General features: G+C 37.6%; 1 protein-coding gene across 5 annotated transcripts in view; it reads right to left on the bottom strand.

The window, feature by feature from the left end:
- The window catches only part of CADPS2 (calcium dependent secretion activator 2), a 317678-nt gene that overhangs the window by 184107 nt on the left and 108803 nt on the right, over positions 1-24768 (bottom strand). For all 5 annotated transcript variants that reach the window (XM_086747222.1, XM_086747229.1, XM_086747251.1 and 2 more), the window contains exons 3-4: positions 23544-23876; positions 56-136 (exon numbers count right to left, since the gene is read on the bottom strand). In XM_086747222.1, the coding sequence (XP_086603348.1) occupies positions 56-136; positions 23544-23876 (414 nt within the window). The remainder of the gene's footprint in view (positions 1-55; positions 137-23543; positions 23877-24768) is intronic.

Below are 24768 nucleotides of genomic sequence, written 5' to 3'. Positions count from 1 at the left end.
GTATCATCCCACTCAATATCTTATACATTTTTGGTACGTGAAAGCAACCACTTACCCTTGCCATTTGTTCTGCCAGTTGCAGTCGTCCATCTAGTTCACGTCTGATCTGGGCTGCTTGCTCATCGCCATTATCCAACTTGGACAGAGAACAAAAATAAAGTTAACTGTGAGAACCACACACTATATTTTAACTTTGTAGCAAGTAATGCAGTTAGAAACAAAATAGAAATGAACTGCATCCTTTACATCTCAAAAGCAGTAAAACGCTAAGCAAATCTTTGGCTTTGAGTCTTACCAAGATGAAAGAAATGTCATGGTCACCAGTTACCCACGGCAGTCAGTCTCTGAAGGGCAGCCAGCATTCCCTTGAGTTTTTAATACTCAGGCTAAACACAACAAGCATTATTTCCTTATGAAAATAGCAGCTGAAAACACTTCTCCATGAAGTAGAAAACTCAACTGACAGACTGGCTTAGAAAATGGTTGCAACGAAATCTACTCTTTGGTGTTCCTGTATAGGAACATAGAGCTACAGGAAAAGAAAACTGTGTGGCTATGCCTTATAAGTATGCTATTACTTCACACACATAGCTCTTTTCCCCAAATATTGGCCAACTGCTCACATCAAGGCATATCCAATTTTTGGACCTCCAGTATTTCCATACCTAGGGAACAGTCATGACTAAATGTCTGACTTCAGTCAGGGAGGCAAAGGGGGAGATCACATCTCTTCACCTCAACAGAACAGCTGGGTCTTAACGGAAAAGAGACTCCCCAGCCCATTTTTCACCTGTTTACTTGTAACGGGCAGTGGGAGGGAGAATAGATGAAGTAGGGCTTCATCGCAACACATTGACCTGAACAGCTGCTTAGGAGGAGGAAGAGTGATGCACCTGGAAAAGATCAGGCACAACTGGCTTTCTTACCCAAATAAATGCCAAACAAGGGCTCTCTCTCCCTAGGGCTAACCACAGACATGACACAACACACTGATACAATTTAGTATGTGGCTAAAGTTTAAGGATACTTGAATTGCTCTTCACCAAAAACAACCTTAAAGAGATTATGGATGTAAACTGGCAAAAATCAGTTCTCTAATTAAATGAGATCTCCAGCTAAAGAACGCAAAAATAGTTTGCAAAATGAATCATTACACTAAACTAAAGTTTTAAAGTAAGACTGCTATTCGCTGCATCGGGCCAGATACAGAACATCATCTCCTTTGCAACGCTCCTCAGCTAAATCTGTTAGAGCTTATTGAACCAAGGCGCTCATTAAAATTTTTTCTTTCAAAATCCAATTTAAACAAAGGAATAATTAAAAATACATCACCCAGTGCTTACAGGTCAATTACAGCATTATGCATAATGCAAATCTGACCACATTTAGCAACAGGATGAAAAGTTTTCCACTGCTAGCACGGCAGCGACGACAGAACATGCGATCTGTCACCTGTGCAATCTGGTGTCTCACAACATCCTTGCAGGAACTCATCCAGGCTACCAGAAAGCAAGAGAACAAAACCTGATGGCATCCCCAAAAGAAGCTCAGTTTCTAACTAGAGAGTAGAACATAGATGATATTCCAGACTGGAAGAGTGCTTCTGCTAACTGCATCTGTAAATCTGCACCTAGTTTGACTGCGAGCATAAATGGTTCAGCGTTCAGCGTTCTTGATGACAGCAAATATTTTAGGTTTTGCAGAATACAGCTACAGTATTTCAAATAAATTCCCAAATTTGTATTCTTCCATTCCTTAACGGAGTAAGAGACCGCTTATTGAACTCACAAGTTCAATAAGCAATATCAATAATATATTTCTAACTTCTATATTTCTTTGTATTATAGCCACATAATTTTTGCAATTATTTTCATTTAATCAGTACAAAAGTCTGTCTAATATGAAAAACAATTTTGTTTTCCTTTTCAGGCTAAGAGAAAGTCACCGTTATTTTAATAATGTATCCTATGACAGCCAATTGCTTGAAAAATATCTCCTTGAAGGTAATTTGTATAACTGAACTTTGACTTCTGCAAAAAAGAGGGTGTGGGAGAACAGAACAAGGCTAAAACTTTTTCCTGTGTCAAAGCACAACTTAAATAACTGCCTCCATTATTAACTTAATTGAAGAGGCAAAATCTTTTGTTTAAAGACTGATATTTAGTTATTTTTCTATTTAAAAACCACATGATAATTTATGTTAATGAAGGTGTAATCGGGTTTTGTAAATCTTAGCATTTTTTCCTTAATTAACCACACATTGCTTCCCATTTTCTGTTTGTAATTCACTACTTAAAAATGTGCTGATTTCTCTACTTACTTATTTTTAAATTTCAGTCTTCTTCCTGAAATAGTTACACATTTTAATGGTTTTGTTACCGTATGTATGTAATGATGTTTTGTCAGGTATGGAAAAAAGCTGAAGAGGTGGAAACACCAAAGAACGCTGCTTTACTCATAGAAAAGTGCCAGGGTAAGAACGACTGGTACAGCATTCACAGCTGTCCTAATAAGAAGTAAAGTTGTTGATATCAGTATTTTTGCAATATGCAATACAAAGTGACAGTGAGAAAAACAGTAACTTTGATATTACACTCCACGCAAGGTCATTCTGCTTGTTTTTATTCTAAATTCAACAAAATGCATGAAAACCAACTTTGTAAGCAAAGCAGTCAGCAATTATGAATGTGTAATCGATCATGCTTTATACATCTGCTGAATCTGAAGTGACAACAGTAAGGCTGAGCAGATTATGAAAATGCAGGTGGCATTTGGAATTTGTGAGTTGTATCCACTTTTTTACATAGGGAAGACACTTGATACATCTCGCCATACAGGCAGGAAGCGGTGGCAAGGATTAACATTAAGTGTACCCTTTTCCTTAATTCCTTATTCATGGATCAAACCCAGATCCAAGATGTTTGTGGAATACACAGTTATCACAATCATTGTAGTAATTTTCAAAATGTAAATAAAAACTAGAAAAGCACATGCAGAGAAATTAATATAAACGTAACATTGAAGAATTGCAACTCGGATTCTTAATATTGCAACTGAAATCTGGTAAAAAAAAAAAAAATCACTAACTGGTAACCACTTAAAATTGAAGTGGTTACCAGTTAGTAAATAAAATATACACACATCAACAGAAGAAAAGTGGTTTGTTTGTTTGGGTTTTGTTTGGTTGGTTTTTTTTTAAAGAATAACTGGCATTTAGACAGCATCACATAATGCTTCCCACCCTTAAATATGAAGGCATGTTTTTAAAAGAAATTATAGCCTTAGTGATTATCTTAAGAGAGGGTATGTATAAATTCCATTTAATAAGAACATGTCAGCTTTCTACAGTGGTAGTAATTATACAGCATAGCTATTTATTGACTACACCAATAACAGAGATGCTTCTCATGTCACTTAAACCACACACAACCAATTAGTCAGTATTTTACCAGCAGGGAACCTCACTACAGAAAATTGCAGACACCAGAGACCTGTTTTCAGTGTAAAATACTTTAGAATTCCTGACCAAGCAAACCAATGTTTCCCCTAAACGCCACATATTTGGCCCCCAAAACTTGTAACACCTAAGCAAAGAGAGTGGCTCCCCTTTTGAGGGCTAGTTAATTCACTGGGAAAATTCCCAACGGAGCAAGAATATGAATAAGACAGCTGTGTCACCTGTGCTCTTTCTTTTTGCAAAGATGATTATTTGGATTTTAAAAGCTTTTTCAGAAAAATCAGTAGTTACAAATGAGTATGCTCAGGTGAATAAGAAGCTACTTTTTATTTTTTAAAAAGTGGTAGCTCATAATCTTTTTTTCCCCCAGTGGTGTTATATGAGAACAGCTTTCTAAAATAAACCTGCCACCGTTAGACATCAAGCTATTAATTTGAAAATGTTTTTATTCACCAATGCTTGAAGTTGCCCTTATTTTTTTTGCACTCTGAAGAGGGCAATCATTTTCATCACAAACTTTTTTATTAGTAGAGATGGAGTGGGAACATCCTAAACACCCAAGTTGCCACAATACTCTTATTAGCTGCTTATGTAAGTGCTGACTTATAAAAAAAAGACAGACTACAGCTTTCTACTCCAAATTTCTGCTTTAATAATTTCAACTAAAACACTTTGTTGCTTCTGAAGAGGCCAGGAAAGACAATACACTGCTTTATCCACCACAAGAAAAATGGTGACCATCCTGTCAAAAAGCTCTAGCACCATTTTGCTTTGAAGTAAAGATCTGAAATTAAGCACGGCCCCACCTGTGAAAATCAGCTCAACTCTGGCCCAGTTACAAACCTTTGAAAGAAGAAGTTTGCAGCAGCCAGGCTGCAAACAGCCACTACCAGAGGCTGAAGCAGATTCAGCATTCAGACTCCTCTCCAGGTCGTGCTGCTCTCTGTCTTGAATGCGCATGGAGCCTACACTCCTCGGATTATTTGCTCACTTAAGAAAGACTGTAAGCCTACCAGAACTAAAAATCACAATTCAGATCAACAGCATGATATCTTGGCCTGACAAACTGTCATGTAATTTGCGTGCCTAAACAGCACGGAACAGAAATATATCTGAATGAATTAATGTTTACATATTTTAACAGAGTGGAAAAGACTTTGTGATTCCTATTTAAATAATAACTTTAAAAATACATATTACTTAAATGGCCTTAACATATTTGTGTACTCTGGTGAAAAGAAAAATGGTACACTGGCAAAAAATCTGGCTAATGTGTGAGAACAACTTAATGTACAAAAAGGTACTAGTGCTACCAAGAGGTATTGCACTAAAGCCCATGGCACTCACTCGCATTCCTCTACGTATAAAGTCAGATATCCTCTGCATGAGAAACAAGACCAGTTTGGGTATGCATGGGTACTGACCTGCTGCAAGTTACTGTTCTTTACATTCACAAGTGTTCAAACTAACGGATTTACTTAGATCTAACTCCAAGTGCCTATTTTATTAATGTTCGGTTAGCTTCTCTGCAGCTTTCTAATTCACAATTACATCAACATGAAATTACATTTAGCTGCCCATAGAGATATAAACAACAACAAAATCCAAAGTCTTTTCACCTTCTCTACCAGTAATGGTCATTTTTTTCTTTATAGACACTTTTTGCCACATGTAACCAAGCCCGGGCCCTGCTGAGTTGACAGGTTATTTGTGGATCCCAATATCAAGTCACCTGCAGGGTCCATCCCTGACAGCCAACGCAAAAAAAGTCAACATACACCAAATGGAGTAAAGAGCTTGGATTAAAAGTGTTGTGATTATACCATGCTGGAAAAAAATGGATTTCTGGAAGTAACTAATGGCATCCAGCAGCAAGGCTGGAAGAGAAAGTGAAGGCCAGAGAAGTCCTAGGGCTCAATTTTGGTTGTCAATCAAGCAAGCAGGCAGTAGGCATAGCAGATGCAAATACTGGCATTTTTTTCAGACTGTTGTCCTTGCTACTTCAATATCTGACTCAAAAAAAAAAAAAGGAGTTTTACTTCAGACAGACCTATGCCTCTAAGATCCTCATTATTTGCTCCCATTCTTATATTTACACAGGGAGAGCTGCTCTAAAGGAACAGACTGGGAAGAGATTAACAGTGCCTGCAGCATTAAGGAGTTGCCGCATGCCGAACACAGTCTGCGGAGATTCCTGAAGTTTCCCAAGCTTGTGAACCAAGATTAGCAGCTAAATACGTAAAAGCAGAAGGATCAACAACTTCCAAGTCAGGCCAAAAACAAAGTGGCCAACTCCAGTTTACAACAGCAGATGTTTCTGGACACAAATTTAACAGGACTTAACTTCTGATGAACAAAATTGTGACAGAAGTAAATTGCTTAGACTTCCTACAGGAGGGAAAAACCAGATTAGATTAAAGGGCAGGATGTGTGAAGCTTCCTGAATGGCTTCTACTGGACTTTTTAATAAATTTTCTGCCTCTTGTTTCACAGCAAGAAAGACACAGCTGTTAAAAGAAAGAAAACGTAGTCACTCCTCTATTTCAGAGGAGGCTACGCGGTTTAGTTTAACTTTTAAAATATTTTCTCTTCCTTGTGTATAGATTATATAGCATATTAAGTCAGATTCATAAAACAGATTAATAGAATGGTATTCTAAAATTTTCTCATGTTCTCTCCACCCTGCAAAATCCTTACATATGGCACAAATGGCGATGCTGATGGCAGACCCTGCCTTTGTGATGGTGACATCCTGCGGATTTCCCACAGAACTCTGCAACAGAAAAACTTTAAAAACTCAGTTTCTAAATATTTATTTATTTATTTATTTATTTATTTATTTTCCCAACTTGCTCCTTTTCCCAGTCAACACACACAAGCAACAACGGATTGCTTGTTTTGGCAAGTAAACTCAGAGGTGTTTCAGAATATGTGCATCACAGAAAGTGAAACGTAAGAGGTTAAAATAAAGGGAGGAAAAAGCACCTATTTTTGAAATTATTTCTCTTATGGAAGACCAGTATATGCATTTTCCAGCTAATTCTAAATCAAAAGAGAAACCCAGCAACAACTGAAAGGACTTCTACTTTCAATTTGTCTGCAGCAAATTGAAGTAGACTTATAAAAGCAAGTAGACTTATAAAAGCTAACAGGTCCACAGCCCAGATGAGGTGTTCGAACAGCTTTTCACGATGCACCATCAGGCCTCACAGCCTTTTCTTACTGATTTTGCTCTGGAAGAGCAGAACAAGATTGCCTTTCAGACAACCGGCCAAGCTGCTCACCCAGTCTTCCTGCAACACAGTGCCAGCAAAAAACCTCAAACATCAGTTGGAATTAATTTGTTTTAAAACAAATTCTTACTGACTGCTATATTTTTTTCCTCAGTTTTTGGGAGGAGGAAGCAGCAGTTTTACAATAACATAAATATTGAAATTACGATGGAAGGAGTATAGATGAACAGAGCAAGCAATTAGCATATCACTTTCTCTGTAGCCAATATTGTCAACAACAAGTAATAACACCGACAAAAAGCAAGGCCAATCAACAGTCAAATACTCTACAGCGGATTCAGTTGGATAAAAAAATCAAAATCTAATCAAATAAATGTTTTCAAAAGCTGTACCTAAGTATCTTCAATAAGTCCATGAGACATTACACCTCACTCAGAATTTTCTTACAAGCTCTATACAACACCAGAAGCTCAAAAAAATTCATGCATAATCTCAGATGGTGAGGTTCTGGTCTTGGAAATGTTTTTGTAAAGTTCTGGATCTGGTTATGTGATTTCAATGTTCATCTGCATATGTATCACTGATTAAGGTGGCAGAAGACATCATTTATACTAATTGTTTGTACTCATTAATTGTACTGATTATATATTGATTTGTAAAAATGGTTATCATAAAAATATTAAAACCAAAACAAAATCTAAAGTCAAGATTACATGAAGTAATTAATTAAATGGAATTTAAAAAATTAAAAATTCTCAAAAGCAAAACTGAAAACTGTAGAATTTTAAAATCTTGGATTTTTTTTTTTCAATCAGTCATTGGATGGACACTTCGGCAGTCTCCAAAATAAGCAAAGCTGAGACTTTGATATGGCATTTTGTTACATTCAAGCTTTGAAAACATATGAAGCACAGTTTTGAGAGTTACAGCACCGGCTGAAAAGTTGTCTCTCGCAATTAGATTTCAGTTTATTTGGGACTACCAATACCAAAAAACCTCAGGAAATCCTGCAATGAGACTTGAAAATAAATAGGAAAGGAATTACTCACAGTATTCAAGCTGATCATAATATATGTAATGGGAATAGTTAAAAACTTGTATTGAATCCACTCAAAACTTAATACATAAAGTACGTATACACAGGCCAAACTTTCACTGAAATTAGCCAACTGTAAGTAGTAATGCATTTGAAGAATTAAATGCACACAATATATTAATGAGAAAATCTCCAGCAAGAAACAGTTTCTTTTACACTGAGATGTGCAGAGGTACAATGCAACTTTATTCAGTAACTGTTTCCCTAACAATCACCTTTCATATTTGACTGCTATTAACCTTTTAGAGAAAACGTAACATGTTAAAAGCCTTTTATTAACAGCTAACTTGATTAAACTCACCAGACAACCTCAGCCAAATTGATACGTCCCAAACTGCAAAGAATAACCCAATCTTTAAAAAGAGCTTCAAAGGATTCTTCAAATGCAACATACATCTTCTATTTAATGTTGTCTTTATTGAAGAAAATTGAAAAATAAATTAATGGTTCAAAATCTGTCCTTGCCCAAATTAAAATGAAGTCTTCAATATTTTATTGCATATTTTCATCTTCACTTGAACTGGTATTTTCTGAGCAGGACACTTGGAAAAGTAATGCAAATGTAATGCATTAAAAGTAATGCACAATAAAGAAAGAGTTTTCTGTTTGTCTGTTTGGATTTTAACAGACCCAGCACTCTCTTTATGTACATGGGCTGAGAAGAAGGGTAGAGCATCTCAGTCAGGATTTTCACTAATTTATATGCTCAGTCTTTTCCACAAAACACTGTCATATCACAGCTCTGCGACAGCCCAAATCAAACATGGTTTCCGTTTTATTTTATATCACTGAACTTAAATTAAGAACTGGTGTTCTGCTAACCTAAATTCCAACAATTAAGAGATCTGCTACTCTTCTTGGCCAAATCTTGACATGTGGCTTGTAAATAAATATAATTCAGTAACGCTCACAAACCACCTTTTTGCCCAACTATTTGCATGATAACATTTGAAGAAAGTCTGCTAAGCCCTCATGTTTACAGAGGAAATCAAGTTGTCACAATACTGGGTCTGCTACTTTGTTTTTCCTCTGATTTCAGGCAAAGATGGAAGTTGAAGCTTTATTTGGTTCACAGAGGCTGTTAATTATGCAATGTGGGGTTTTAGTGCAAAACATACGCTGACCTAGATACAAATATTTTAAATATTTATTTAGGCACAGCAGTCTATTTAGGCATCAAAGAGAGAAAAATCAGACAGGAAGTATTTAGACAGTTAACGATTTGTCTTTAGCTAGTGTTTCTTGGATTGTGTTTTCATTATAGCAGCTCTCTGTAAGTATCACAGACTCTGCATAGCCTTAGAACTATTATATTACTTGGACATTACTAACAGGAGATTCTGAGAGGGGAAAAATCTATTAAAACCAAAATTTAAAAAGAAAACTTCAACATTAAAAAACCCCAGAATTTTATCTTATTCACTATATAAATGGTTTTTCATTTTGTATCGGTGTTGATCTACTGTCACAAGCTTGTCCATAAATGCCACGATTCTGGTGCTCTTCTGATCTTCCCTGTAGCGAGGAGAATCAAGTAAAGATGTAGCAATTTTATGAATTGTATGAACATGAATGCATATTTAAATTGATTAGAATATTGACCAAGGACAGTTTGACTACATTGATGCCCTTTTCTGCAACAACACGCTCTTCAATCTTGCTTAGTTTCCTTGAACATTCACTTCAAGTGATTTTTGTAGCAGAGGCTCTATTCTATGAAGCGGAGTCCCAGAATTGCAAACCATGCCTCTTTCTCTCATACCCCACAGCAGTTATTCTGATGCATGCTTAGAAGTAATATGGCTGTTGCTTTCAGGAGGAATATCTTCATGTGCTTTCCACTAGGTAAACCATCAAGATTTAAATAATAAAACTAAAAGCAATTCAATTAGTTTAGCCCTAACAGTACAGCAGATCCTATTCTTACCTATATTGCATTTATAAACTGTTAAAAGAAAAGTTCATGAAGAATCTATTTACTTTAAGTTCAAGGCAAACCAAGAGCCTTGGCTTTCCTGAGCAAACAACGGGAAGAGAGGCAATAAAGTCTGTATAAAATAAGGTAGATTTTTTTTTTTTTAAAGCTTAAAAGCATATACAGACAATTGAAAGAAACTGAGGCTAGCAAACTGAGAGACTATCTAGTTTACAGAAGCCACTCCACTTCTATAAATCACTGCTGTAAGAAGAATTTTAAAAAGAACTACAAATTGTGCTTTATTCTAAATTGCTTACTTCACAAACTATTGTTTTGTATCTTTTTTGGCATTTTGAACAATCTCATAAAATTATGCTATTCTTCAAATGATAAAACATGTAATTATACATATGTATAATGCCTGTTTTGTCCTCCAAATTCTAAAGAAAATATCTTCCTATTTTCTCTCTGGATTATAGAATCATCTTGCATGCAACAAGTATAAGAAACACCCTGTTAGATCAGACAAACTGTCCACACAGCCCAGAATTGTGGGTGTGACAGTGACAGCAGAGGAGGTTTTTTAGGTAAAATGCTGGAGCCTGGTTCTTCTCTGAAGGGCATTACCGTAATGATCTTTGTGGAGCCTGAGGAAGTGAGAGAGAAGTTAGAGGATACACCCAGGCCGAGTCTTACTAGCATCAGTCTATGGACCTGTTCTCCAGGAACACTTCTGAACCAAACACTTCTGAACCTCCTGCTCCTGTCTGCCCTCATTGCTCCTCATGACAAAATGTTCTGGAAGTTCTCCAAAAGCCAGATAAGGAAGTCTTGCATCCATTTTAAATCTCTGACAAACTTCCTTGAGTGTCCTGGTTATTTGTGGTGTGGCATTTGGTGAGTGAAGGTACGCATTCACCTTGGCCAATTCTTTCAAAACTTTGTAAACCTCAACCATATGCTTCCCTGTCAACCTTCTCACCTCCAGACTGAAGAGGTTCAGCCCTTTTAACCTCTCATTGAAAGGCAGCTGTTCCATGACTTTCAATGCGACCCTCTAGTCCTCATTGACCTCCCCTATACCCTGAGATCCGGAGAACAAAGCTGCACACAATATTCAATGTATGGGCATAAGAAGGCTACACACAGCAGGAAAATTATGCTACTGTTGCACACAGAACCAATGATTTCATCACAGGGAACCCAAAGCGTCCTCCTCAACACTGCCATGCTCAGTTCAGCATCCTACGAGTGTGCGCTAGTTTATTTCTCCTCTGATTTATTACCTTACCTTTAGCTACATTAGAGGTGTGTGTCACACTTTTCCCCATGCAGTTTTGAGAGGCCTTTCTGGAGGTCCCAGCAACTAGAGCAACATTAGAGTACTCAAAAACGTTTAGTATCGTCTCTAAACTCAGAGATTTCCCTTCCATTGCCTTCTCCAGGATATTCATGAAGATGCTGAAAAAAGATGCAACGCTTCTCCTAAATAGAGTGAATCAGACAGAAACCACACGTATACTCTCCAGGAATCAATCAAAAGGAAAATAAAAGAAACTTTCCCTCCAAATCTCCTTTTAAAATATCAAGACTGCACCATGAAAACCCTACCACTAGGCCTTGGATATTTACTGCAGAACTACCCATTGAGAAAAAAGCGTCATGGGCTGATTGACTGCTTAAGAATAGCACTGGTTTTAAATCAACAGGTATTAACACTGAACTCCATAGGCCACATTAGGACGATCAGAATCACATTAGGATTCACATTAGCGGCTCAGCAGTGGACTATAGAGGAGAAAAAAAAGTTAGGAGTGCTCAAAAGTGTCACTACAAGCAATGCAAATTTCTGCCTCTCGTTCTTTTGGCATTTGTGACAATTGCACAGATCAATAGCCAAAACCCAGGTTGCTCTTCTTGCTGTTTGAGACTGCAATACTTGACCACCTCTGTTAGACAGGACAAAAACTTGAGCAAAGTATGCTGTGCTGAGAGAGAAGGAAGGAGAATAATGACATCTCCTTACTATTTACAAATCTAATCACTCTAAATACTAAGAAGAGAAATTAAGGGCATGGATGCAAAGCATCGTTCTTTTATTAACAGGAATGGAAAAATTAAGATCTGTTATATGTCATACTGTAAACATAATTTATCCAACTGTATCTTGTTTTTCACATCCAGATACTAGAGTTCAGGGATGCTGACAAGTCAGACTCTGCACACTCATCACAGCAGTGTGTCTTCCACAATGTAAAAGTCAAACTCTTCAGTTGTTGCTAACTACGCAAAACACCTTCCACCTCAACTTTGCAACCACAAAATTATAAATATCCACACACAAAAGAGTTTAACTTGTATTTATTTTCCACTCAAGTCTTTGCCTTGTTATTTGTATGGGTGTTCTTCCTGCAGTTAGGCAGTGAAAAAAGCTTCAGAGCTATGCAGAGTCTAACATACCATCCAAACAAATAACCTTTTAAGTCAGAAACCTAGGGTCCCTAGGTAATTAATGCAGAAACAGAGAAGACTCCAGAGAGTTATTAAAAGCACTTAAGCAGTTATCTACACGCCTACCATAAATACTGTGGATGTCCCAACCGCACTGGTGAACAAGATGATCAAAGAAATGGGTGTCCTTATTCTGCCTGTCACCTTCCCCCAGATCCCGCTAAAATAGATACTGGCTGTCTCCTTCCACACAAGCTGCTCTCAGGTTCTGGCTAGGGAATACCCTCCCACATCCACCCCAGCCAGGAAGCGATGGGCCTGAGGTATGACTCACGTCCTCATCCTCCTTAGAAAAACCCTTCCGCCCTCCTCCTCTCCCACCACCTGCACAGAGATTATCATATCTGAGACAAGCCAAAGAGTAGCATGCAAACTTTGTTGGTTTATGCATATTGATGTCCTATAATACTAAATGGGCTCACAGCGTTTTGTATTTTCCTAAAATTATCCTTGCCTCAGAAGGAAATCCCCTCTCCTTTTGCTTACCTTCCTTGCTCTCCAAAAACATAGTGCAGAACGTTTTCTTGCCTTATTAGATTTCTTGCCTGATTAGATTATCTTTGGAGTATTGAAACCAAAGGGAATATATGCAATTAGGGCAATAAATGTTAACGAGCATTGCGTTAAGTAAGCAAAAACACCTTAAATGTCATGCCAGTATTTTTTCCCAAATAATTACAGAAGGCTGACTTAACAAGACAGAAAACTTAAAATTCAGGCTAAGAACTCACAATTGAAGCAGATTTTCCAAATCTATATATGATGTTGCTTTCAAAATGCACCATGGGAAAAAAAAGACCAAATCAGCCACATATAACCAGTTCTTTCAAACAGGCAAGATGTTTCTATTTAATTTAAAGTCTGCATTTGTATTTAAATATACACAATATCTAAGCATATTAGTATTTTTTTAAAGCCAGCTAATAATTGCTTCAAGAAAAAATACTTAATAAAATTAGTGGACAGAAAGAAATATTGTTGAAGCTTTTTGTAAATACCATGTGGAGGATCTAGAAGAAGAGAGAAATGGAATCTCATTTTCTCCCTTTCTGTGCAATTCTGTAGCATCAGCTGGAGGATGTTCTGTATTCCTACCTTTTTCTAGAAGGCAGTGGTATTAGTGATGTGCACGTACCTATCCATAAAAATCCCAAATAGTTGAGTAAGGACTAAAAAATAGATTTACCTCAGAGCTTAATGCGTAAGAAGGCAAGTTTCATCTACAGGTTTGTGTTGCACCATGAAAAACTGACTTCCATACCTATGAAGGTTCTAATGTTTTAAGTGAGGTCTAAAAGAAAACAGATTATAGATCTTCAGTCTATATTCTGCTTACTTAATGATCAGAAAGAACGACCACAATGAAGATGGAAAAATATTGCTTACGAGTGTGTAGCTAGTATATTCTTAACATGAGGAACTTTTTTTTTTTGGTGATGCAAGAAAAAACCCAACATCTGTTTTCTGTGACAATCAACTGTTACTATTGTGAAAGAGTAATGTAATCAGAAATTTCTCATGTTTACAAACAACTTCATGGGTAACATATAGCTTAGAAAATACGTCAGAGAACACCTTGTACATCAGTTATCCCAAAAGAAAGACCAACTCTATTTAGCTAACATTAAACAGGTGGGAAAGCACCAGTTACAGAAAGTCTGCCACCCATCCGTAAAACATTCCAGTATGGTAAAATTAGAATACTGGTCAGACAAGTTTTCTTAAGGAGGGACAAGTGTTTCAGGCAAGATCCTGCTGCCTCCAGTCTCCTGAGGAAAGACACGGTATGGGGAGAAGACTGTGCCAGATTGATTGGAGCATGATTTTACAGTGCTCCTAGGAATAAAACAAAGCTAATCCAGAAACTGTGTGTACCTTTGGAGGCTCTCTCGGGCATGGCTCAGTATTCTATTCCCTCATTTATGGGCAGTCTTAGCGTTCCCATATTAGAAAAGCTTGGCACTGCATGACCAGTTAGGAAAACAGTTTATTCAGAGGTGACAGACGACTGACTCTTCCCTTACTTCATTTGCAAAAGGGTATTTCTTCTGCCGTAGCCCCAGAGTGCTTACCATGCAACGGGTCCTTTCCAGCTAGAAGTCAACATTTCTACTAAATAAGTAGCCTTGATTTTATTTCAGATTTTTCCTGTTTATAGCTAAAATGCCTGGAAGTAAATTTTTTTATCTGTTATCTCAAGAAACAGATTCCAACAGAGGACACAAAGTACAGATGAATCCTATTTTCACTCTCCTCTTACTCTTGACATTCCCAGTAGGCTGTAAACTTTTAGACTGCGGGTTGCAATTATTTTTTCCTCTCTCTACTCATGTTACTGACCAAAAAAGGGTTATTTCAGTTGGCCTGAGAATTTTTCATGCCTGTAGCAAAAACGAAAATGAAGATTATCTACTTACCTACAGAAGACCTATAGAAACAGGCACTTTCTTGTAAACATGTCATAAGTTTGAAATTATGAACATCTAATCACAAAGCAGATAGCCTCAGCATTGACACCAGGCTGAATCTGATGACAGGAAAAACTGTCTTTAAGTCTTGTAATATAAAATATGTGAATAAATGACAGGCCAAGGAGCATCTCCCTGCACAATGGCTCTTCTGTTGGGAATCAATCCTCTTTTAGGGTGAGAGGGTGTCTGGGGTGGACAGCCTGGAATATCAGAGATCGAGAGATTAGATCCTAGAGATTAGGACAGCCTCAGCAGAGGCTGAGAGTTCTCTCATTTTCAGGACAGCCACAAAAACACCTTCCTAGAGGATAAAAAAATAAACACAAAAATTACAGCATATTCAAAGAGAGCTGCAGATCTCTCAGCCATTTTACATACACAATTACTCTTGCATAGGACAGTCTATCTTCTCTTGTGACTGTGCTTTGATATTTCTGTTTAAAATATATATCTACCATCTATATTAGCTGGATTATTTCCAAATTCACCTGCATCTTTCCCTTTGGAGTGACTGGGGTGCGGGAACCCATACAAACCTTCTCCAGGCAGCCAGTTGCAAAGAACTTCCTCTCAAGAAGGGAGAGCTAAGAGAGTTCTCCCTTAAAAATTTCAAAAGTGGGAGAAAAAAGCAGCTAAGCTTCAGAACAAGACATCCAGTACCAGTAACCGAGAGGGATATGGAAACATAGGCTCATTTTTTTCCTGTGGCTTTTTCAGCTGCTTCTGGCTTCACACTGGCTGCTGAGGAAAAACCCTGCAGAGGAACAAACCTAAATAATCAAATTGATCCTTGGGATGGAAGTTACCTAAGCAAAACTGCTTTACTTTGAATTGATAAAGAGGGAATACAGAATACTATCATGTCTTAAGCAGAACAGGTGACAGACAACTTCATGCTAAGGGTCATTAACTTATTCAGTTTGCTCACAAGCATTCATTCAAATTAATAAACTTATCATCAGTCTGAAAATGTGTCTGTAAAAAGTATTTGTTTTGTATTTATTTACCTGAAAACCTCTCCTTAAAAACAACAACAAAAGATTTTAAAAATTAATACAACAGCCTTTGGGAGAAAAGATTTATTTTTATTGCTTAATACCAAACTAGAGGAACTTTATCCTCAGCTGGTAATATAAATACAACGAGTCAAAGGCACTGGTGATGTTAATACAAGTGCTAGTTAAATGCTGGATATATGTGGCTTCGAGTATTGAGGCAGCTTAACTCCCTTGGATCTGGAACTCAAGAGAATGTCAAAACAGCATTAATTACTTCATGAAGGCTTGAAAATAATATTTTAGAGGAAGAAACACAGGGAAAGGTAAAAAATAAAATAAACTTAAAAGGATCTGCTTTACCAAGCCAAAACCAACTTCCTTATTTTTTTTATTCTATGACACCCATTCCACTGCTGTTTTCCTGTACTCACTGAGTGCCAAAGAGAGTCTCAGGAAACAAAACAGCTTGAAAGAAAGATCTGCAGCCAAAACCCCAGCACTGATGATTTCAGTTCTCAAGGAGGCACAAGACAGAGCAGGGAAGATGGGTATTCTCAGCTTCTCTCTGCTGATTCTTAGTCAAGCCTGGTTTACCTCTTGTGACAAGGAAGTTGATAGACAGGAGAGCAGGCCTAGAAGGATGCTCATTTAGAGAACAGAAGTAAATCCACTGATCTACGAGTGCTGGGAGTCTCTCAGGCTACTAGAGACCTTACAATGTCAACTCCTTCATGCACGTGCAAAACAAAACACAAGAACAGAAACCACATACGCACAGAGAGAGCTCTATGGCACACAAACCCACAGGTAAATTTTGTCTTAAAAGTCATTAAAAGTGAAAAAATATGCCTCAATGTTTTTTTTTTTCTTAACACTTACACTTAACAAGTAAACCTTTGAATAATTTCATGGTTTTCAGATGTCCCACTCAAGTTTTCCTTTTAAATGTAGATGTCAAAGCCAATTTTTCTCCCCCAGTAGCTGAATGTAAGAAGGATACTGCAATACCTCAAGTACTGAAAATGCATTACTGTTGCAAACACATAATTTCTCTCTGATATTTTCTCAATATCCCTTCAACTACAAACAATAATATTTCAAAGTGCTTCTCCATTATGTAACTTGCTAGACTTTTAAACATTGTTCAGAGTCAGATATTTAAATATGCTAAAAAAGTAACTCGCTTCTCTAGGATGCTTTAATAGTCTTTCTATCATTCTTCTATCATTAGAGTAAATGAGAACAAATCAACACCCTTTGGTGCAATCAGAGACTTTTTTCCAAACTCTGCTATTATAGAAAAAACACTTGTTTACAGCAGCTAAAACTCCCCCCCCCCGCCCTCCATTTAAGTACCATCAGTGTGTGTTAACAGAACTGAATCACTTGGGGGTTCCAAGAATTCCGCTTTTCATCAGAACTTACGCTATTAAGCTGAAACTCCAAACTGCCCCGACATACACTGTTCAGCTTAGCTCTGGATTTCTCAGTCTCATTACAGAAGTAATCTGAGAAAGAATATCCAAGACTGCAGCACTATTTTGCAAAGCACTGAAACTTTTGTCTTGAGCAAGACCTCTCAAATGGAGGGAAAAGATGAAGCACCTCATAGTGTAAAAGTATTTTAAAGAAGTGTTGAACTAACTTCACATTAAGCTCCTATGTGCACATAATCAAGAGTTGTCTCTTCATCATGAAGAAGAGACAACATCTAAATCCTGTGAGAAATTACAATTTATTTCTCCATTGAAATATTTTGATTATTTTGCTCTCGCGCAAGAATAGCCAGAGACAGAACTTTTTTTTTGTTCTGGAAAAACAGGGAAAAATCAATCAGAAAGCAGATTTTGTTGTGAGGAGGAGAGCAGGGGAGAAAATATATTATTGAATTTACAGGTACTAGAAGCCAATAGGGTTGATATGTGAACAAGCTTGAAGTGTGAACATTTGAACGTTTCTGTTATCAAAGGCATGAAATACTTTTCAGGTTGACAGACACATTTGACAATTTTAAAGCACCAACCTGTTCTGTAAGAAAGCATATTGTTATGGCATCATGACTGTGTGCAGAAACATTCTAGACTTACATTTATCATATAAAAATGTTGTCAATATTGGAATACTAACTGTAATTCTATAGCCTCCCACAGTCCCAGAAAATTATTGCTTTTCTTCTCCCAAGAGATCTCCCACGCCACTGCAGTCCTTTCTGCCCACTGAAAGCCCAGACAGCTTCTCCCCTTACTCCTGCCCTGCCTGCCATCTACTTTGCAGTGTCTGCAAAACTGGCTTTTATCTAGAGAGCAAATAAACCCTGCCCTGTGCTAGGGGCGTGCATTGGCTACCCAGCAGTAACCTCTTACCAGATAAGGCCTGAAGGTAGCAGGTCTCCCATACAAAGCGGGTGATCAGCACAAGGTATCTTTTTAAAGACAGGAGTAGGAATACCTTGGGCCGGGTAAAAATACATTTTCAGCCCAGAGGGATGTTTAAGACATCAGTGGATGAGGTAGCACCAGATGCTACCTCAAAAATAGAGCAATGGACCTTGCCAACATTTTTTCCGAAGTTACCTTGTTATATCAAGTATAATTTATCACGAAATAAGTAATGACTGTCATTGGTGACCATCTGAAAGATACCGGCTTAGCTGAAGCCCTGGTCACTTTATAACATCTCACAGAGTCAGTATCTTTTCTTTTGACTAGAAGACTCAGATACAGATACTGCATAACAGTATTGTGTTCTATAATATACAGCCCAAATCAATTTTTTTTTCCTATGCCTTGCCTCAACTTAAAGAATTAATGAGTCTGGTTAAGTTTTGCACTATATACTAAAGCGAATCTTAACACTTGTTTAATTACTTCAACAAGATTATCAACTTGACACTGAAACTTTCTGTACAAAGATAGCATTATTATTTGCGCTTCAAAAAGTTGCATTTGTCGCTATAAGTTTATACATATAGAGTAGGAAAGTTTCCAAGGAAAATATCCAGAAGCATGGGAAATTCTGTGATCTGTGACATAACTGCACTACTTTTCATGAGTTTACTGAGGAAAGGATCAGAGTCACAAACATTCAAAAGTCATTAAGGCCTCTGTTGCAAATTGAATTGCTCTTAATTTGACTCATTTCCAAAACTGCATAATTAACTGGACTTCAGTGAAGTGCCAGGTGAAAGAGTCCAGTTGTATTGAGCACAATAAGCAGACTTCAGTTCAGAAGCAATTCTTGGCAGAAAATATTCTCATAGTTAAAACCACAAAAATTTATTATGGAAGATACAATATAGTCCATCATTCTCAATATTAGACACTTATACAAAGAGTTACAACTTGCAAAAGCTAAAGATAATAAAGGATGTGAACTAGACACACTAAACAGAAAATTATATCTTGCAGCAAAGTAAGACCTAAAGCTATTTCCAGAAGAATTAGTTTATGGCTGATTCCCAAAAAGTCAGCAGTAGAAAACTTAGCAAGTAATTCTTCTTAAAAACTGTTACATAATTCTCAAAATTATTTATTAGGTGTCAGAAAAGAGAATGTGACTTGCAAGAATTCTTTCATTATGAAAATCAATGTTGTTCTCTTCTCCTTGCACTGAAGACAATGGGTTTAGATCAGCTAAAAATGTCAACCTTATAAAGGTACTTTCAAAATAAAATAAACTCTGTGTGGAGCTATGATTTACCTGGTATAGAAATTCTGGTACTGGTGAAGTGGTGTAATAATAGTGCATGACCACACACTGGTTTGAGTTTGCCTTTCAGTTTGACTTTCCACATCAAAGATATCCTCTACATCAGTGCATAATTAAAAAAAAAAAAAGAAAAAAGACTATATCATGTTTGATGTCTGTAAATCAAAGAAGCAGTAACAACACACTGTGGCCAGGCATCCCAAAAGCAAGTCAAGGAGCTCATTAAGTCCCAGGTAACTGGCAATCATTTCTCATAAAACACAGCTCAAGGCAACACGAGGCAAATAAAAATCAGGTGAAAGTGGTAGCACTTACAAAACGGAATCTTTTAATCACAAAGAGATATAGCTGGCTGGCAGTAGTTGCTGGCCTTGCTCTAAATTGTAAAGTTGAAAACAAGATAGAGAAGAAGTCTTCAACATCCTAATGTGAACATCCTGTTAACGTTCACTACCTAAGGACAAGCTTAGGCATTTAGTATATGTTAAAATATTGTGAAAAAAAGTTATTCTTCAAAGAAAAATGCATAAAATTCTCATAGCTATGCAGACTGTGCCTGAGCTGGTCTATTGCTATTCACTTTATTTTTTATTAAGTTCTTGTGCTGATTGAAGGAACACTGTTTCTCACTGCTGGAGACTGGCACAAAGGATGGAGACTGGCAACCTGTGTGGACCTGCACTAACGCACACCCTAGCAGACTCGTCTGACGAGCTGCTGCAAGATACCAAGGGTTTACGAGTTGAAGGGAATGCTCCATTTAGAACAGGCTGAGGAGCAAAAGCTGCTGAAAAACAATAAGAAATTTCTAAATGCAGAGAGTCACAAGGAGAAGGAGGCTGGCAGACAATACCTCCTACTGTTACAAATACCATCCTTGTCTGATAAGCAGCCCTGTAGGTGCAGGGTAATTTACTCTTATCATCAACGTTGTAAGACATTTTTCTCTTTCCTATTTCCAAAGGGCCAGAAGGAACAAAAGAAAGGGGGGAAAGAAAAAGACAGAGTTTTTTTTTCACGAATTATAACTGTAGAGATTTGCTGTTAAGGGCAGCTGCTTCTCAGAGCTGCAAAATATACAGAATTTCATATATCTGATTCTCTGCTAGAAGCACAGACTTGAAGTCAACTCATCAAAACCTCTATCAAAAATACAATTTTAACATCTGTTTGGACTTTCACTTATCTCACTGCTCCCAGACACTATTGATTATCATTATCTCCAAGTCTCTAGCATTCTAAACAGCAGTGGCAAAGGGAAATGAAAGAGAGCATTTTCATACAAAGACAGATAGAGGCTTCTAGGGCAGAATGAAAACTGCTGCTGCTGCCTGAAATCAGAGTCTAACTTCATCTCATCTTCTGTAAATGCACTGTCAATAGAAAGGAACAAGATACAGCCTAAACTGAAGTATTTATTAAAACTATAATGAGAAATAAGGGATTTTGCCAAAGGAGAAAAGGTATTACATTATCAGAGACTGGTTGCTGTCTGCAATATGCTTCCTGTGAAGGCTATGGTTGTTGTCTTTTCCTTTGCAACAGACTTCTGATACCTTTGGTGTATTATGTGCTTGACTGGACCACAGGAACAGGATATGAAATGTATGGTGGGTAGCAACTCTGTTGGAATACATAACAAAAGTTTTTGCTGTAGCGAAGTAATCTCATCCTTCCCTTGCAACACTAAAATCTTCAGAAAGCTAGAACCCCAAACAAGAAGGGTATAGGCTTGAAGTCTTTCCTCCTCCATTCTTCCCAGCTTGAAACATGTAGGTGCTCCTATATCTGCTCCCAGAGAAGTAAGTCTCCCTTTCTTCTCATCCTCTAGGACTTGTATGAATCCAGGGTAAACAATGTGCACTTTGGAGACCTCCACAGGAGATTTCACAACCTTCCGCGCTCAAAACCAGGTAGAGCAAGAGAACAGTCTCCTCTTAATTCCATTGAGTGATCTCTGCACATATCAGGATGATCAGTCTTTCTCCCTTTGTACCTACCACAAGATTATTTCCTCTTTAATTTCCATTTCTAAAAACAGGAAAGAAAATAATCTCATGCTCAAAATTCTACCATGGTAGAAGACAAAAATGAGTCACTGTGATGCTTCAGTCTCTCCGTAGGTTATGGAACAAGGACAGAAAAATATTGGTATTTGCCAACCAGATTTGTTCCATCAACTTTCCTACAACTAAGAGCCAAAATAAAGAAGCCTTCAAGTATACAGATACAAGAACCTAGTGGATTGTATCATCAGAACCACTTCTAGACTAAGGGAACTTTTTTGTTTTGTTTTGTTTATTTCATTGTTCAAAGCTCTACAGTTGCCATTTGTTTGTGTTCCTCTAGCACAATGCAGACTAGCAGCAGATTTTGACCGTTCACAGTGACATATAAAGTAGGATTTAGCAATCATCAGACATCAGAGGAGGGAGGAATCCACGCATAGTTTCTACTATAAGTAACAGGTTAGCTACTTTGGGGGAAAAATAGTTATTTTTTCATGTTTTCAGGTATTGGAACTGGTTGCTTAGAGAGTCTGCTGTCTGTTTCTATTCTTAGAAGTTTTAAGACCTCACTGGCTAAAGCCCTCAGTAACCTGGTCTGTCCTCGCATCTGACCCTGCTTTGAACAGGAAGTTGGACTGAATGACCTCCTGAGGTCTTTTCCAAACTGAATTATCCTAAGCCTCTTTATCCTATTACATAAAAAAAAAAACAAAACAAATAAGCAGGATTATGCTCCAAGATTTCAGTGCTGCTTCATCTTGTAACCAACCTGCACATCCCAAAGGTTAGCTTAATGATTCACATGTATGTGATTTAAGAGGCAAAAGGAAAAAGATGGGGCAAGCAGCAAGAACAGAAGGAATATTTCCTCCTTCCATTCAAAACACTGCTCATTCAGAAGACTCTTTCCACCCTGCTGGTAAACAGTTCACAGTGAAAACAGGAAGCCCTCATAATGGGATGCATAGTAAACACTACACTTTCCCATTATGAAAATTGGATCTACAACCCTGAGAAGCATTGAACACCACAGATGTTTCAATCATAGTACAGTTACACGATTTCATGCCACACTACTCCATAAATGAAGTAGGCAACAATGTCCAAGATTCTTCATTTGTTCCTGTATTAAGATGGCCCATAACTTCAAGCCAGCCTTCAGCATAATAGCTGTAGCCTGCTGTACTATTTTACAGACGGCGTAGAAAGCCGTGTGAGCTCTCTTTAAATGCTGCATCCACACTGGCTGGTTGTGAGACTTTCAAAAATACCTTACTTTTTTCAGGTTTCTCCTCCCTAGGTAATTGCTAATTTATAGTTGCATCACTATGAAGACTGGCCAGATTAAATATGTTTACATACCATGCACACTACTGCTTAACAATAGATTATACATATAAATCCAAATACGATTGCTGAATTAACTGTTTGTCCTGGCCTTAGTAATTTATGGGGAACATAACTTTTATCCAAGAAAACAACAAAGTAAAAATGTGTAAATTAGCTTAATAGATGGTGTTTGAAATGAAGCACGTTGAGTTATAACATACCAAACTTCCAGACACTGGATAGCCAAGAGCATCTCAAATTCAATCACTTGTCACCCATCTATTTATGCAGCAAATTTATTTTAAAGATGTACACACATAGACACAAATGTATGTACAAAAAGGTTGCCCAGAGAGGTGGTGGATGCCCCATCCCTGGAAACACTCAAGGCCAGGCTGGACGGGGCTCTGAGCAACCTGATCTGGTTGGAGCTGTCCCTGCTCCTTGCAGGGGGGTTGGATCTTTCAAGGTCCCTTCCAACCCAAACCATTCTATGATTCTATGATATGTAATTTATATGAGGATATGCAGGTATAGAGACCATAGAACAACCTGCAAATCATGCAAATCACTGGAGTTGTGACATTGTGAAAGGTCTCAGGAGATCCCTCTAGCATAAGCATACCCTTTTCTCAAGTGCTCTCTAGAAACCAAATGATGCAGATTCCTTCCTGAGGGTCTCAGTCTCATCTCCTTGAACTGTGGAGATGTACTTACAACTGAGGGCTTCTGCACATAGAGAGGAAGCACTTGACCTGTTGGTGGGGGGGAGATATTTTGAACAGAACAGAACGGAGTGACACCAATACTTACTTGGCAGGCATTATAAATCAACTGGTGTTCCAATTTTTTGATGCCTAGAATCTGCTGAAACATTTCATAAAGCTGTTCCTTGCTCAGAATCAGCTCCGATACAGCACTTAAGGCCATTCTATTCGGCTGTTTGCAAAAGTCCTCTTCTCCCCTGTATATGGCATCGTATTTGGCTAGCCAAGAACTTAACACTGTCTCTTTGCTTAATCCATCGATTTCCGGCAAGCTTCGGACCCTCTTTTCTATATTTTTCTTAAAAACGTCTCTGAAGTCATTTGCAGAACATCCTCCACTGTGGACCATTCTTGCAACTCGGTCACTCTTGAGAAATACCTTTTAAAATACAAGAAGATAAAAAAAAAACCAGAAAAAGTTAGGCATGGACACAAAACCAAAACAAACCATTATAAAGGGATTACAAGATAATATTTTGCTTCTATGTAAGATGGTTTTATAAGGAAGAGTTACATAGGCCAAGTTTGCCGTATTTTTCATAAAGAAACAAGTGACCATGCTGAAAAAGTAAGTTTCTGCATTGAACAAGTACTTAAACTAAGTATCTTTTAAAGTATTTATGCATAAATTTATAATTGCTAAGCTAGAATGAAGTTTGAATTAACAGCAGCTAATTTAAAACTTACCTACAATATTTCATTAATCTTTCCTCCATTGAAACCACAGAAGTCTAGTTACTTGCAAGTAGCTCATGGATAAGCTACACTGTCTCAAAACTCAGGAGTATGAGTTAAAATATGATCTTTAAGCCAGCCAAGAATCTCACAGAAGATGAGACAGAAATCCAGGGGAAAAAAAAAAGTACTAGAGAAATACTACAATGAATACTACAACAGAGAAAGACCCAGAGATACAGAACCGGTTCTACTACTGTAGATACAATTCTGGAGACACAATATGGGATTCTCTGTGTAAAAAAACCCAAACAACAATCAACACCAAAAAAACCTCCCAAGTACACATACTCCAGGACATGACAAGGCAAATTACAACAACAACAGTGTCAGCATTCTGGAAGAGCTTTTCAGTGCTCAAGGATAGTTGCATTCATCTCTTCTTCTAACATGCTTTGGCAAGGTTGATCTTTCCAACCACCGTGCTGGAAAGTTCATTTCACCGTGGTCAGTTCACTTCTAGCAGCAAGTCTCATGAAACTGCTCCCCTACAAAATGCAACCAACAAAAATATGACCACTGCAGTTATGATCAGC

The sequence above is a fragment of the Chlamydotis macqueenii genome, chromosome 1 (assembly GCF_036417535.1).
Source record: "Chlamydotis macqueenii isolate bChlMac1 chromosome 1, bChlMac1.mat, whole genome shotgun sequence".
Taxonomy (NCBI): Eukaryota; Metazoa; Chordata; class Aves; order Otidiformes; family Otididae; genus Chlamydotis; species Chlamydotis macqueenii.
Note: the sequence above shows the minus strand (reverse complement) of the source record. Positions and strands in the feature narration are given on the sequence as shown.